At 36.1% G+C, this 16,371-nt stretch overlaps 1 protein-coding gene across 1 annotated transcript in view; it reads left to right on the forward strand.

Moving 5' to 3' along the window:
- Nucleotides 1–16,371, forward strand: part of Pat1 (Protein interacting with APP tail-1) — a 265,102-nt gene that overhangs the window by 75,189 nt on the left and 173,542 nt on the right. Inside the window, exon 5 of the mRNA XM_090404192.1 lies at nucleotides 14,822–14,990. Within this exon, the coding sequence (XP_090260318.1) occupies nucleotides 14,822–14,990 (169 nt within the window). The remainder of the gene's footprint in view (nucleotides 1–14,821; nucleotides 14,991–16,371) is intronic.

A 16,371-nucleotide genomic window follows, 5' to 3' on the forward strand; every position in this document is an offset into this window, starting at 1 on the left:
TCTGAGAGTTGGATTAGAAATAAAGCATTTGATCAAAGACTAGAGACCACTGATATGGGAGTTCATATATAAAATAGGTGCCTGAACAGATGGCATCAATGGCAGAATCATATTAAAAATGCAGACATAAGGAAGGAACTTGACATTGTTTGCATTCAAGATGTGTGTGAGCATGGCTAATCTAATTTGATGTGGTCACTTAAACAGAGTGAAAGAGGGCAGGTTAGCAAAACGGGTGTTTTCCAGCTAAAATGGCTAGAAAAGACCGAGAGGAAGACCAAGTTCTAGGTGGATTGATTCAGTCAGAAGTGCCTTAGAAGAATGGAATGTTAAATGTGACCCTATTAGATGGCTGACAAGTAATAGACTAATTTGGAAGAAATTGTTGATAGACTATTAATAACATAATTAATGATCATGCAGCGCTCTCGTACTAGTCTGAACACCCCCTTGAGAGTACATATCAGGAAATTGATAATGGAGTATAATAATATACAGAGGATAAAAAAAAAATTACAGTGTAATTCATCTCAACAGCTCTGTTATAAGGGTGGTTCCATACATTTCTGCCTGCCTAACCAACTGTGCCACTTTACAACATAATCTTCTTTTACTTCAACACACTTTTCACATCTTTGAATTAAAATTTCTGTGCCCTTGAAAAAATAGTCTATACTTTTATCTGCAAAATGGCCTAAAACTGCATCTCTCACCTCACTGTCATCTGCAAATGTTCTTCCTTGAAGGTCTTTCTTCAGTTTTGAGAAGAGATAATAGTCACCGGGTGCTAGATCTGGGCTGTAGGGTGAGTGTTCAATCTCCTGGAAGCTATAGTCCTTCACTGCAGCCTTCACAACAATAGCTGTATGGACTGGAGCATTGTCTTGAAGCAAGTTAACACCATGACTCAGTATGCCTCATCTCTTCTCCTTTATGGTATTGCACATTTGTGCAGTAGTGAAGCATAATATTCTGCATTCACAGTGGTATTCCTTTCCTCGAAGTCAATCAAGAGAATCTCGCGGCAATCCCAAATTTTCTTCCCAGATCTTTTTGGTTGTCAGTGACCTTGGCTTTTCTCGGCAATTGCTTTGTCTGGTTTGTGCCATTCCACATGTTCAATTTTGGAAAGAAGATCATAATAAAGGACCATGGTTTTACCCCTGGTGACAATGGATTCCAGCACTTCTCTCTGATTTCTTGGCAAAGCTCTAAAAGCTTGCAGGAACAGGTCACATGATGCTTCTTCTGAATTGAAGAGAGAAGTCGTGGCACCCACCTTGCACTGAATGTCATGTGAAGCTTGTGAATGATGCAAAAGATGGTTGTCATAGAAAGCCCCAACCTTGCTGAGATTTCTTTGAGCTTCAGCTGTCTATCATTGAGAAGTTCTTCATCAGCAAGAGAGTCATTTTCCTTAGTCATCACTTTTACAGGCCAACCATCACAAGGAACATCTTTGATGCTCTCTTCCTAGGCAAAAGTGTTTAGCCTATTCCTTCATGGTGAAATATGAAGAAGAAGCTTCCCCATAAACACCATCCAATCATTGTTTGATAGCACTTGGAGAAAGCCCTTCTTTGGTGAAAAACTTTATCACAGCGCTGTACTTAATTTTTAGCATTACAGCCACTTAGTGTGCCATGTGTCAGTCCAGTGGTTCCCAACCTTTTTACACTTGTGTATCCCTTTTGAACCCATTTCTATAAATTGTACCCCTTGTTTTTAAATACTGACACTTTTGTTCAGTGCTTATCTTTTTGTAAAATACTGGAAATAAGGTAATGAGTTGGGAAAGGAAAATTACTACACTAAAAGTACAAACCACAGATTTAATTTTACAATATTTGTAACACAGAAATAAGTATTACTTCATGTTAAATATTGATAATGATGATCAAGTATTTAACAAACTTTTGATTTATTATTATTAATAATATTTATTTGTGTTATCTGAAAAGTCTGTAATAATTGGTATACAGATCACTAGCTGATTGAAACATTGTTGGTGAGATTGTTGAGCTTGCTTTGATGCACTTAGTTTCTTGAAATCAGGCTCAAAAGATGCAAGATACAGTCTTAAATCCGTACTTGCATTAAGCTTGTTGCGGTACTTATTTTTTTTATGAAGGTGTAAGAAGAAAAAGCTCTGTTCACTAGTTCAGTATTAGTAAATGCCAAGAGGTATTTGAGTGCCTTCTCACTGAACTGTTCATATTCCTCATATTCCTCAAAGCATCTTATTACCCAGAAGGTAACAAGATGCTTTCTTAAAATTGAATTTAAAGAAGAATCGGTTGAAAGTTCAATTAATTGCTCTTTTTCACTTATTTATTTATTTATTCGTATGGAGTTTCCTCCCTTTTTCTCCCCCGTCCCTATTGGGGCGAGTTGAGCCCCCCCCCCCCCCTCATGGGGAGTTAAGTATATTTATGGCTGTAGATCCATGTGTGTTCAAGGGGCTGGTTTGCCTGCTTGCGGGATGAAAAACACCAGATAAACTGGCAGAAAAAACCCTACTTCCCATGCCCAAGACCGGCTAAGGCTGAGGAAAATCCTCAAATTCCTCACGTCTTCAACGGGAATCGAACCTGGGACACTCCTTCCCCAGTCATATGGTTGCGAAGCGCACAGCCACTAGACTAACCGCGCGGAATGCTCTTTTTCACTGATTGATAGTTTAGCTTCTTTGAAGAATTCTTCATGGAAGGAATCTGCAATCCAATTGTTTTCTTTTCCACATTGAGGGAAGTATTTATAAAAGGACACTTTGAGACCTTCCAAGTGACTTAAAATATTCTCTTTCACATTTTGGGATAGGTGCAAGTTATTCTCAGATAAGAAGTTGTGCAGAGTTTCAAAAACCTCGGGCTGAACTCTTTCAATACATCTTTCCAAAAGTCCAGTTTTTTAATCATTGACTAAATTTTGTCAGTTACTTTGAATATAGTGATTGAGCTGTTTTGAAGTCCCAAGTTGAGTTTGTTTATTTCTAGAAAACTATCTGATAAATATGCAAGACTTTGAAGCCAATCACTGTTTTGAAGTGTCTCCATTAGCAGTGATTCAAATTTAACATTTATTGTTCCATAACTAGCATTTTGCATTTTGTTTACTTTTTTTTCTGCCATTACTGATTATTTTTCGTGTACCCCTGAACTGCCCATCACGTACCCCCCCCCCCCCCAGGGGTACGTGATGGGCAGTTCAGGGGTACACGTATGCATACCACCAGTTGGGAACCGATGTGTTAGTCAAACGAGTGCCTTCAACTGAATGATGCAGGTAAATAGTTGAAACTGGTACACTGTACATGACAGATAGCACCATCTATGTGGAGCTATCTTTCATGTACAGTGTTTTAAAATTAGCACAAATTTTGTATGTCAGGCTGGAAACGTTTGAAACCTACCTTGTATCTCAAGATTTTCTTGTGTTAGAGTTCTGTTATCATGTTCTGGATGCTGTATTTAGGTTGCAGAAAATTCAAACCTACAGTATATATAGCTTTAAATTTTCTTTCAAACCAATGTTTGGTGCATTGTAGGGACTTGGTGCCTTTCCAGTTACTGTATATTATCGCATATAATGCAAAACATTTATGGTAAAAAATACTACTTAGGGGTTCGCATTATATGCGGATCCTAAAAAATATAACATCTTATTAGACTTGTACACACAATATATGCTATCTAATGCCTATGCAACCAAATCTACTTGACCCACTCGCATTCGGTGACCGAGCGCGCATCGTATCTGCGCATAAAGCTAGTAATGTAAGTAGTGCTAATGATAGAGCACAGTTAGGTATATCGGTTTAACCACAGTTCATTTTCAATATTATTCATTAAACAAACCTAGCCTGAAAATGAGCTAACAGAAACGTAAACGTTCATCTTTTGAAGCAGGATTTAAATTGCGTGTCATGCAGTTTGCAGAAGAACATAATAACAGTGTTGCTATGAGAGAATTTGGTGTAGCAGAGAGTAATATTAGACTTTGGCATAAGCAAAAAGACAGTCTTGAAAAAATCCCCAAAACGAAACGTGCCCGTCATGGAGATGTAGCATCCTTTCCAGAACTCGAAGAAGAGCTAAATGAATGGATTTTGATGCAACAACAAAATGGTATTATAGTAACAAGAAATGCAATTCGTTTTCGAGCTCTACAACTCAAGAGTGGTAAATTCAAGGACACACCAGGTATTTCATCTTTTCTTGCTTTGCCTGGGTGATGCAACAGATTTATGGAACGCAAAGCATTAACCAAACAAAAGTTGCACACAAGTTACCAAAGCAGCTTGAAGAAAAAGTTCAGTCCTTCCATAAATTTATCATAAAATTACGGAAGTGTCACGGATATGAACTTTTCCAAATTGACAATATGGATGAGACACCCATGTACTTTGATATGCCTGGGAATCGAACAGTAAACTCAGTTGGTGAAAAGGATGTCTTCATAAAAACAACGGGACATGAAAAAATGCATTTTACCGTTGTTCTAGCATGCATGGTAGACGGACCCAAATTAAAGCCGACAGCGATATTTAAAAGAAAGAAAATTCCAAAGCATGTGAAATTTCCACCAGGTGTAATTGAAAGTTTATTTTTCACTTGGTTAGAGTATAATAAAATTAGTTTAATCCTTTATCCAAGTGTGAGCAAACAAAGTTTGCGCCTGAAGTATCTTCAGGACTAGGGTAAGGTGATACCACACCAGGGCAACTCGTTGCAAAGGTGGAGAAAGCTACCAACACTCCTATCTCAGTATCTCCTATAATGCAAAACACATCTCCTTGCGGATATGTCTAATGTTATGCATTAAGGGAAGGGCCACTACCCAGACTAGTTTCGACCTTTATTGAGGTCTCTTCAGTGGGAGCCAGGCCCTAGTGGAAATACCAGGCAGAAGCATTCGCAGGTCATCTCTACCTATAGGAGTTGCCAAACGGTGTGCCACCCTTTTTTAATAAATTACTCTGGATTTAGAGAAGGTTGTTGAAAGTTTATTTTCCACTTGGTTAGAGTATAATAAAATTAGTTTAATCCTTTATCCAAGTGTGAGCAAACAAAGTTTGCGCCTGAAGTATCTTCAGGACTAGGGTAAGGTGATACCACACCAGGGCAACTCGTTGCAAAGGTGGAGAAAGCTACCAACACTCCTATCTCAGTATCTCCTATAATGCAAAACACATCTCCTTGCGGATATGTCTAATGTTATGCATTAAGGGAAGGGCCACTACCCAGACTAGTTTCGACCTTTATTGAGGTCTCTTCAGTGGGAGCCAGGCCCTAGTGGAAATACCAGGCAGAAGCATTCGCAGGTCATCTCTACCTATAGGAGTTGCCAAACGGTGTGCCACCCTTGGGTAGTGGCCCTTCCCTTAATGCATAACATTAGACATATCCGCAAGGAGATGTGTTTTGCATTATAGGAGATACTGAGATAGGAGTGTTGGTAGCTTTCTCCACCTTTGCAACGAGTTGCCCTGGTGTGGTATCACCTTACCCTAGTCCTGAAGATACTTCAGGCGCAAACTTTGTTTGCTCACACTTGGATAAAGGATTAAACTAATTTTATTATACCAGGTGTAATTGTTCGCACCAATCAGAAAGGTTGGATGGATGAAGAAGGTGTACAATTGTGGCTGGATCAAGTATGGAACATATGTCCAGGTAGCGTGTTACATCAACAAAGCATGCTAGTCTGGGATATGTTCCGGGCACATTTAACGGAGACAAGCAAAGAGAAAGCACGTGTGCTACGTACAGACCTAGCAGTCATACCGGATGGTCTAACTTCTGTTTTGCAGCTGCTTGATGTCAGCTTGAATAAGCCGTTTAAAGATCACTTATGTGAAAAATGCAGAGAATGGATGTCATCTGGTTTGGTGAAGATGATAAAGGATGGGAATTTTCAGAAGCCTGAGATCACCCTAGTCACCAGCTGGGTTAAAGAAGCATGGGATTCGATACCATCTGAAATGATTCAACACTCATTTCTTAAATGTGGAATAAGTAATTCAGTGGATGGATCCGAAGATCACGTCATATACGAAAGCGAGGATGACACGTAACAAAATGGAGACCATGAAGATGACGACGACAACTGCTACACTGATGACGCAATCCCTACAGATGAATTTATAAATGAAATGTTTGATGACTCAAAAGATGAAGAATTTAAAGGATTTTGACATTTTGTTTTAAAATAAATATTTCTTTCATTAATTTGTATCATATTTTGACATTTTGTTTAAAAATAAATATTTCTTTCGTTAATTCATATTGTATTATTTATAATGTTATGGAACAAGATTAACAGATTGCATTATACGTGGACATGGCATTTTAGGGCTAGTTTTCAAACAAAATTTCTAGTTCGCATTATACGCAAAAATATACGGTAATTGTGTTACAGGTTTGGAGTCAGTGGTCTGACAGGCCAGTTTTACCATTGTGAATTGATTTAATGTAACGTTTGTGTTTGTCTTTTCTTATTGGAATTGTGTACCCTGTTATAGACAGTCCCAACCATTATTGTAGGGTAAGTTGCAGGCGCACTGGATTTTTTAAACCCATGGGTGGGCAAGGCAAGGAAGATGATCTTTGGATGAACTAAGTAAACATTTTAATTTTGTAGGTGGTTTGAAAGTTGCCTTAATGTTGTATTTGTGTAGTGTTATATTTATTTTTTCTCATATTTAGTATGGCTATGGTATTTTTGTAATCTTTTTTACCTGTCATGGCAGTTTTGTGGAGGGTCTCGTTAACTGTTTTTGTAGCTAATTTCATATCCCTTCTTCAGCAACTGGTCATTAGAGCAAGTTGTTAGGGTTGTATGCTTGAGGGTGCTGATGACGCCTAGTTTTAGTGTTGGATGGTGATATGAATCTTTGTGTATATATTGCCCGGTGTGTGTGTGTGTGTTTACAGCAGACCATGAAGAAAAGACAGCCTAAGGAAAGATATGTGACAAGTGTGTTTAGAAAAGGCAATCTTGATAGTAAATTAGATACATTTCTGTTGTTTGTTCAGGTAGCTTAGGAATGTGTTTGATGGCCATGGGGCCAAATGGTGAATATATATCATCAATATATCTGAGCCAAAGTTTGGGATTTAGACTTGCTGAATCTAGAGCTCATTCTTATTGGTTAAGTGATTAATTACTCTTTGATGTTTCTATTCTTTCTAAGTAAACTTCCATATATCTAAAAGTTCTTGAAGGTGCTGGGGAGGAGTTAGAAAAAAAAAAGCAAAGCAGCATGGTATAAAATAAAACAATCTTGGATATGCTGATGATACCATTCTAATAGCAGAAAACAGAAACAAAAGTCTTCCATATAAAGTTAAGTATGGGGAAGAAAGTGGTGAGCCCATGGCTGTGCCTTTTTTGCAGGTAGAAATTATTTTGCCACACAAAATACCCAGAGCAAAGTACATCAGCAAAGAGGGCCATGATGTTGAGTGGAAATTTGTTCTGTATGAGAAGAATCGTGTGTCATTGATTGGGACATTCGTTGAAAGAGCAGTTATGCAGAGCTGACTAATAAATCTTCATTGTTGAGTGGGATGTTTTTAATTTTGTTAACGAAGTGGTGTGTATTTTTTATGTAGGAAGGAGAATGACCTACCAACTCCTTGAATGTAGCTGCTAATTTCTTGGCTATGTGATAATTGGGACTGTAGAGTCCTTCAACTATCAGTGGTAGTGGTGTGAATTTTTGGCATACCATAAATTCTTGGAGCACTAGCATAATATGATAAGAGTACGCCAATAATATTGTCACAGATATGACAATATTGGAGTGTTTTTTATGTTGCTCCCACTCACGAAAGGTTAGTTGCAAACCTATAGTACATTTTGTAATGTGGATGAGTTAATGATTTATTATTATTATTATGTGTTTATTTTTAATTTATTTTTAGATAGTCCAGGAACTCTGCTCTAGAGACCAAACATGGATGGAACTTTTTCAAGCCACTTTAGGCCTCCAATAAGCGGGGCAGTGGTATTGTACCAGGCAATGAAATTCATCTCCTACCTGAAATGAGATATAATGAGAACTTGACTGTAATTACTTGAGATTTGATTTTTGATTTTTGTGTGGGATACTCTGATTAGCAATGTTGATACTGTACTTCTTTTTTTTTTTTTTAACTTCCAGTTTTGAAATATACTGAGGATTTTATTCTTCTTCAATATTTTTACCACTGTGCTACTGCTGTTACCTTATTTGCCAATTTTTAAAAATAATTTCTCTTGATATCTAAACTATCCCTCTGTGTTTTTATCACTTTTGATTAACTTCAAAACATTAGTCATATTTAAGATGAAAAGCCAAACTGCTATTTTTTCTGGTGAAGTTAATTAAATTAAGGGGATAAAAATCCCTATTATTTTACAGCCAGTATGCAAAACTCTAAGATCGAAAACTACGATCTAAGAGTTTAATGCCGAAGAACTATCGGCGAATCCAAGCGTAAGTGACCACCTGGTAGTACAACACCAAGGTAACTCGAAGCAAAGGTGGAGCAAGCTCCCTCACTATCCTTAATATTTTCTCACAATGTAAAAACACATCTCCTAGGAGATGTAATACTGTCATTACATTATGAGGAGAGGTCACTACCCAGACCGGTTTCAACCTTTTTTTTGAGGTCTCATCAGTGAGTAGGTAGACCTGGATAATATCAAAATTTAAGTGAAAAGAACTTGCATACCTTCACTATACAATGGCAGAAAGGTGTGCCCATATATATAACTTAGATGAAAAGCCAAACGGCTGTTTTTTCTGGCGAAGTTAATTAAATTAAGGGGATAAAAATCCCTATTATTTTACAGCCAGTATGTGAAACTCTAAGATCGAAAACTACGATCTAAGAGTTTCATGCCAAAGAACTATCGGCGAATCCAAGCGTAAGTGACCACCTGGTAGTATTGATATTAATAACATTTGCCAACAAAAAAATTTTTTTCTGCTGATTATGATCTGACACTTGTTTTTTTACTAATTTGGGTACACTGATTTCAAATATCAAACCCATTTTTCTCTATCACGTCAGGTTTTTCCTCTATGGCATTTTCTTTTTGCTAATTTGTAAGTTTTTGATAGTTTTAAGGAGGCAGTACTATTTAGAGGATCAAAAAAAATCGATTTTTTAATATTATTTTCTGAAAGTAATTACTTTTAAAAATCTGTTCCTAACTTTTTATCAAGAAATTCGAAAAATTCCCTAAGATATAGCCTATTATTCAAAGCGGTGCGCAGATCAGAATTGGAGCGTTCACCGCTCTTGCTTGTTAGTAAACGAATAAATGCGTAAGAACCTGCAACGGCACGTATTGGCGCTTTGAATGCGAGAGAGGTCGATAACCGACCTAATACATTTAGGTGATGAAAAGTAGGCGATGACAACTGCCTAAAACAAATGAATACTATGTGTCATAGCTGACAAAGAACAATCGAAATCAGTCAATCGTTAATCGATCATGAAAGTATGATGAGCACTTATAATGTTTCAATAAAGTCTCTGTTTTTTTTTGTCTTGTTAATTGTATGTTAGTCGGCAGTGAAGAAAATACATCATGTCTACTACTCGAAAATGTGTCAATAGTGTAGATTCTTTCTGCTACATTTGTGGCAGCTTTACTGTTCCCAGTCAAAGGACAAATACTGATTTCATCAAGAAAGTGTACTTTGCATACTTTGACGTAAAACTTGCAGATCAGGACAATTCATGGGCTCCAAATAAAGTGTGCAAGTCATGTGTAGAAAATTTACGACAGCGGAGCAAGGGAAAACGCCAAAAATTAGCTTTTGGCTTTCCAATGATTTGGCGTGAACTGAAAAATCACGTAGATGATTGCTATTTTTGTTTAGTTCAGACTTCTGGTTATAATAAGAAGAATAAGAAAAAAATTGTGTATCCAAATTTCGACTCAGCAATTCGGGCAGCTGCTCATTCCAATGAAATAGCTGTACCAATTTATAAAGGACTTCCTTTACTTGAGAACGAGCATGATCAGGATATGCCAGATGTTCTTGAGGAGCAAGACCCGGATGTTGATTTACACAATGAAAATTTAATTTCTAGTTCTGGACCGCAACGTTTTACTCAAGCGGAATTGAATGACTTAGAGTAAGAGATTTGGGCCTATCAAAGGAATCATCGGAATTGTTAGCTTCAAGATTAAATGAAAAAAACTTACTGGAGCAAGATACGAAGATAACTTTTTATCATAGCAGGGAAAATAATCTTGTACTATATAATAATCATATTTTAAACACGAGTGTGGGTTTGTTTACTGTAACAATGTGTCAGGTTTACTAACTGAAATGAGTGTTGTACAATAGCATCCAAATGAGTGGCGTTTATTTATCGACAGTTCAAGCAGAAGTCTCAAGTGTGTCTTACTACACAATGGGAATGTATATGCCTCAATTCCTATTGGCAATTCAGTCCACTTAAAGGAAACATATGAGGACATTAAAAAGGTTCTGAAGTTATTAAAATATACAGATCATAACTGGATCATCTGTGTGGATCTTAAAATGGTGAACTTTTTACTTGGCTTTCAAAGAGGATATACAAAGTTTCCGTGTTTTCTATGCTTCTGGGATAGTCGAGCTAGAAACCAACACTGGAGTCAGAAACATTGGCCTCTTAGAATATCCTTAAATGTTGGAGAACAGAATGTTATAAATCAACCTTTAATCGACAGAGAAAAAATCATTTTTCCACCTCTACACATCAAACTAGGTCTTATGAAGCAGTGTCTTAAAGCTTTAGATTTACAAGGTGACTGTTTCCAATACATATGTGAAAAATTTCCACAACTTAGTTATGAAAAAATTAAAGCCGGTGTATTTGATTGACCGCAAATTAGAACTTTAATGAGAGACCCAAATTTCATCAACTCTATGAATGAAATTGAGAAAGAGGCCTGGACTTCATTTACGATGGTTGCGAATAATTTTCTTGGAAACAAAAAAGCATGCAATTACAAAGATCTAGTGGAAACAATGCTTGAAAATTTCCAGCGCCTAGGTTGCAACACGAGCATAAAGCTTCATTTCCTACACAGTCATCTTGATAGATTTCCCGAGAATTTAGGTGCTGTAAGTGATGAACAAGGCGAAAGATTTCATCAAGACTTAAAAACTATGGAAGATCGGTACCAAGGAAGATGGGATTCTCACATGATGGCTGACTACTGTTGGAGTATTCAAAGGGATTGCCATAACAGAACACACAGCAGAAATTGCTACAAACAAAAAATTTATTCCCTGAAACTCATGTGTAAGTTATTGTTATTTTTTGTTATTTTTTTATAAATAATCTTGTAATTTTTAATGAATATTGTTAAGTAGTTATGTATCTAATTATCGGCCTCTCTCACATTCAAAGTGCCAGTATGTGCCGTTGCAGGTTCTTACGCATTTATTTGTTTACTAACAAACGAGAGCGGTGAGCGCTCCGATTCTGATCTGCGCACCACTTTGAATAATAGGCTATATCTTCGTGAATTTTTCGAATTTCTTGATAAAAAGTTAGGAACAGATTTTTAAAAGTACATACTTTCAGAAAATAATATTAAAAAATCGATTTTTTTGATCCTCTAAATAGTACTGCTTCCTTAAAACTATCAAAAACTTACAAATTAGCAAAAAGAAAATGCCACAGAGGAAAAACCTGACATGATAGAGAAAAATGGGTTTGATATTTGAAATCAGTGCTCCCAAATTAGTAAAAAAACAAGTCTCATATAAAAGTCAGCAAAAACTTTGTTGGACTGTGTAATTAGTCATATTTATTGTTTTACAAAGTTATTCCATGAATTACTGTATTTAGCAAAATAATGTATATAAAGAAAAGTGAATTTACATCAGTTAAAGCAGGGAAGATGGAATTTTCAAGACAGTCAAGAAGGGTTTGAAATTTTTAAGATGGATTGCATGTAAAGAGGAATTGGCTTCACAAAACTGAGTAATTGTTCTCAAGCTGGAGAAAGGACTAAGGAAGCAGTTCAGAGTAAGCAATAATTGATTGTGAGAGATAATCAGAATGACTTCCCAAACCTTGTTTTCAAAGGAAGAGAGATCTGCTTCACCATGTGGCTATATGGCTCATAAAAAAGGAGGGGGGGGGGCTTTGAATTGGGATTGAGATTTCCTCAAAAATTAAAAATATATTTTCTGTGACCTAAAATTCTCTGCATTGTCTGTAAAAATTGTTAATGCAAATTGGAGCAAAATACGTCGCTCGTTTTCATGTTGCAATATTTTAATGTAAAATAATTGTGTGTATTAGTTGCTAATTAAGTAGTAATAAGTAAAAATTAATCAGTAGTAAATAAAGATGAAAATTGAGTTGCCATTGTAATATACTGAAATTTAAAGTGCAACACATAACAAGTACCTCAAAATTTACTTTGAAATCCCAGCAGTTTCTGTTTCTTGGAAATTTGCTGTGTCTGATGCAGCTGGCATCTTACATACTTTTCAGAAGAATGTAACTTTCTTTATATTGTTTTTCTTTACACATAAACTCATGAAAATCATTGCACTTCTCTGCAATAGGTTTTTATAATTATCATTGATTTTACTCTATCGGTATGTAATTAATTTTCACCTTGCTTTATAATAAATTCACTAAAGTGAAAACTCTTTCTGCTAAAACAGTGGAATTGGACAGTATCAAAATAAATTCAACAATGGTTTTCATATTGTAAAAACTGCTGGAAAGAAAAGAAAAATGCATAACATTTGATAATAGTAATAAATCTACATGACTTACAAGTTATCAGTAATAATACTCTTTATCTCTGCAACAGTTATTTGTTTTATGGATGTTACATGAAAACATTGCATCTTGGAAATTGGATAATGAAAAATGGTATGTATTGGCATTTTGAAAGCATGTCTGGGAACACTGGGGCAATTTTTGTAAAAATCGGACTGTCCTGTTCAAAATGAAACAAATGAGCACCCTGTCTTACACAGCCAGTATGCAGTGAGAAATATGAACAAGAACAAAGTATCATTTTTAGATGAACTATTTGGCTTTTCCTATTTCTAGTGTATCAGGTTGTAATTTTCCATTAAAGAAAATTATACTAAGCCCACTTAGCCTCCGTTGCTCAGTCAGTATAGATGAAGCCCTTTGGTTGGAAAGACCTGGGTTCAATTCCCGTCAGTGATGTGAGGAACCTCTTTCGACTAAAGGTGAGTTGTTTAGGGTTTTTTTTTCACCCAGAAGCTCGGGTTTTTCGTCCCCCGGAACAGGCAAACTGGCCCCATGAACACACAGATTAGTCATGAATACGCCCCAGCCATATGCTGGCTCAAGACCAGCATATGGCTGGGGCGTATTCATGGGGGGGGGGCGGGTTTGGGGATTGGGAAAGCAATGGTGAACTATTCTTTTAAAATCTCACCAGGAACACTTTGTGGGCAATGCCTACAAAGTCACCTATGGTTGCAAACAACTGAAAGGGAAAACCAGGCCACTTCTATTCACATTTTGAAGCAGTGGAGCATTCTGAATCACTGACATCTTGAGGCATTAAGTAGACAGAAGAGAATGGAGTATAGTATTTCTAACAAAAGATCTTGGAGGCAATGAGGTTTGATGCTCAGATTCCATGCAGAGTTGAGTGAGCAGAATATGGATGAATTTGTTACACCCATCTCAGCGGATGGTGTGGATGTATAATTTGGTAGTAACAAAGAGCTGCTGATCAAAGACTGAAGACTACAAAATATGGTAGTTCTGAAGTAAATAGGAGGGGACAAATGTCATTAAATCAGTTCATTAGGTAAGTGGTCACTTAAACAAAATGGGATATAAAAGATTAGCAGAACAAGTGTTTAAATCAAAAATGGCAGGAGGAAAAAAGTTCCATAAGAAGACCAAGATACAGATGGATTAATGCATTTAGAAATTCTTAAATGTAATTGATTCTTTTCATTTTAGTAGTGCTTTTGAAGATAGAACGGAGAGCTGATCAGTTCAGAGAATTAAGTAATAGAATAATTTCAAAGATGAGTTGATTGGAACTAGTTCTAATTGATTGTGTTGAACTGCCATCTACTTCAGTATTTCACTTACAAGGATGATGCAACATTTGCTCTTGAGTGGGAACTTGGGTTTGAATACCATCTAGGTTGTTAGAAACTTCATAAGGTCTTTTCAACTGAAGTTAAATTTCTAACTTAATACAGATGTGGTTATGCTTTCTTTTTGGAATTCATCCTGCAAAATAAGCAGAATTTGTGATGTGCACATGCAATTAACATAATACACCGGCCTTTTATGCTTTGGCCATAAATGTTGTCAGCTCAATCAAATTTGGATTATGGTAATATCTGGTATGCCACTTGTGTGGACACCAGAAAATTATTAGAATCATTAATGTTTCTTTTAACTAGTTGTGTTTTAAAACAATTGGCCAAACATAATAGTAAATAATTGTAATTATACTATATCTTATCTCACTACATTGAGATTTCATAGCACACATATATATCTACTTCTGAGATTGATCTTTATAGACATTGATAAATTATTTAAGCATAAATCTATGGGTAGGAGAGAAATAATTGTTCTTCACCACTTTCTGTCACTCAAATGATGGATTCCTCCATAGACAAAGTGCCAAAAAAGGACACTTTATTGCTTATTATTATAGATATATTACTTAGTTTTTATGTTAATGTTAAGTGAATTTATTTTCATTTCAATTAAACAAGCTAATTTCTTGATTTGTAATTTACACACTTGCAGTCAATTTACATTACTTACTGATTTTTTTATAGGCTCCTTAATGTGAGGACTGCTTATTGCAAATTCCAAGAAGCACAGGAAACTTTTGCAGAAGCACAAGAATACATTAATAAAGTCAAATTACAAGGACAGTTTGTAAATCTTGCTGGTCTGTATAGTGAGTTTACAGCTCTCTTCTTTTGCTGCAGCCATTATAAGGAGGTTAAGACTTTTATATTTTGAGTGTTCCTTTTAATTTGATGATGTGTAATAATAACTAATAAAAGTGATAGCTATATTAAAACAGTTATTTTTCTTGAGTGTTCAAATATAAAAACTACATAATTCTCCGATATGTAAGGATGAAATACTTACATATTCTATATACTATATAGAATTTTGTATAAGGATGAAACCAAGAATTTAATTTCTTGGCATCTTTAATTTATAGTATAACCAAGTGAAACAAACTTTCAACATTTATCTCTAATCCAGAGTATTTTAGTAATAAGGTGTGACACCTTTTGACCACTTGTATATGGAAACATAACTTCTGCATTACTTCATTCAACCTTGGTGTCACTTCTGGGTCTGGCTCCTGCTGACGAGACCTCGGTAAAGGTCAAAACCAGTCTGGGTAGTTGTTCTTCCTATAATGCATAGCATTGTATATGTCCTTACATGTATAATGCACATATCCTTATACATATAAGGATACGTGTCGGAGACACATCATGGCGTCTCTGATTGACTGCTATTGAATTATTGACTGTGTGTTTTTGATGGCAATATATTCAAACTGGACCATTTGGCAAGGACTGGTGTGGCACATCACCAAGCAACTGAGTGACTATATGTTATCTGCTTGTGTCCATTGAACAGGATGGTTGTATATATTCAGACCATTTCACAACATGAGCATGCACGGAATTGGAGATAGGAAGTGAACACTATTTAGTTTTTATCAAATGAAATTGAATATTGCACTGAAAAGAAAATGTAAAAATTTGTTTTCAAAAGAATCAAAATTGAGCAGCTTGCATGGGTAAACTTGATGTTTCAACGATTGAATGATATATTTGTCTGAGTGCATGTGCTTCCTACACCGCAGGTTAGGCTCAAACCACAAGTATTATTTCATCATCATCATCCTGCCATGTACCCTCAAGGGGTGTACAGGATATGATAGTACCAAATGAAACAATTACATCATTACTAACTTCCTATCTACAATTTTCCTCCAAATTAGTCTGTTATCTATCAAGACTCCAACATTATCAGATCTTATATTTCTATCACCTAAGGCACTTTTTACCATATCAACCCACCTATATCTTGGTCTTCCTCTGAATTGTTTTCCTGCCAACCTGGCAGAGAACACTTGTTTGCTAATCGTTCCTTGCCCATTCTGTTTAAGTGACCATACCACCTGAGATTGGCTCTGCTAATGCATTCCTGAATGCTGACAGTGTCAAGTTCTTTCCTAATATCTTCATTTTTAATATGATATTGCCATTGATGCCATCTGTTCATGCCTCTAATCTTTCTTAGGACTCTCCTAAGAAAGGAGAGTCCTAATCTCATCTCCTATCTGCAGTCTCTA

The sequence above is a fragment of the Typopeltis vanoorti genome, chromosome 2 (genome assembly GCF_054136105.1).
Source record: "Typopeltis vanoorti isolate ZY-2024b chromosome 2, IOZ_Tvanoo_1.0, whole genome shotgun sequence".
Taxonomy (NCBI): Eukaryota; Metazoa; Arthropoda; class Arachnida; order Uropygi; family Thelyphonidae; genus Typopeltis; species Typopeltis vanoorti.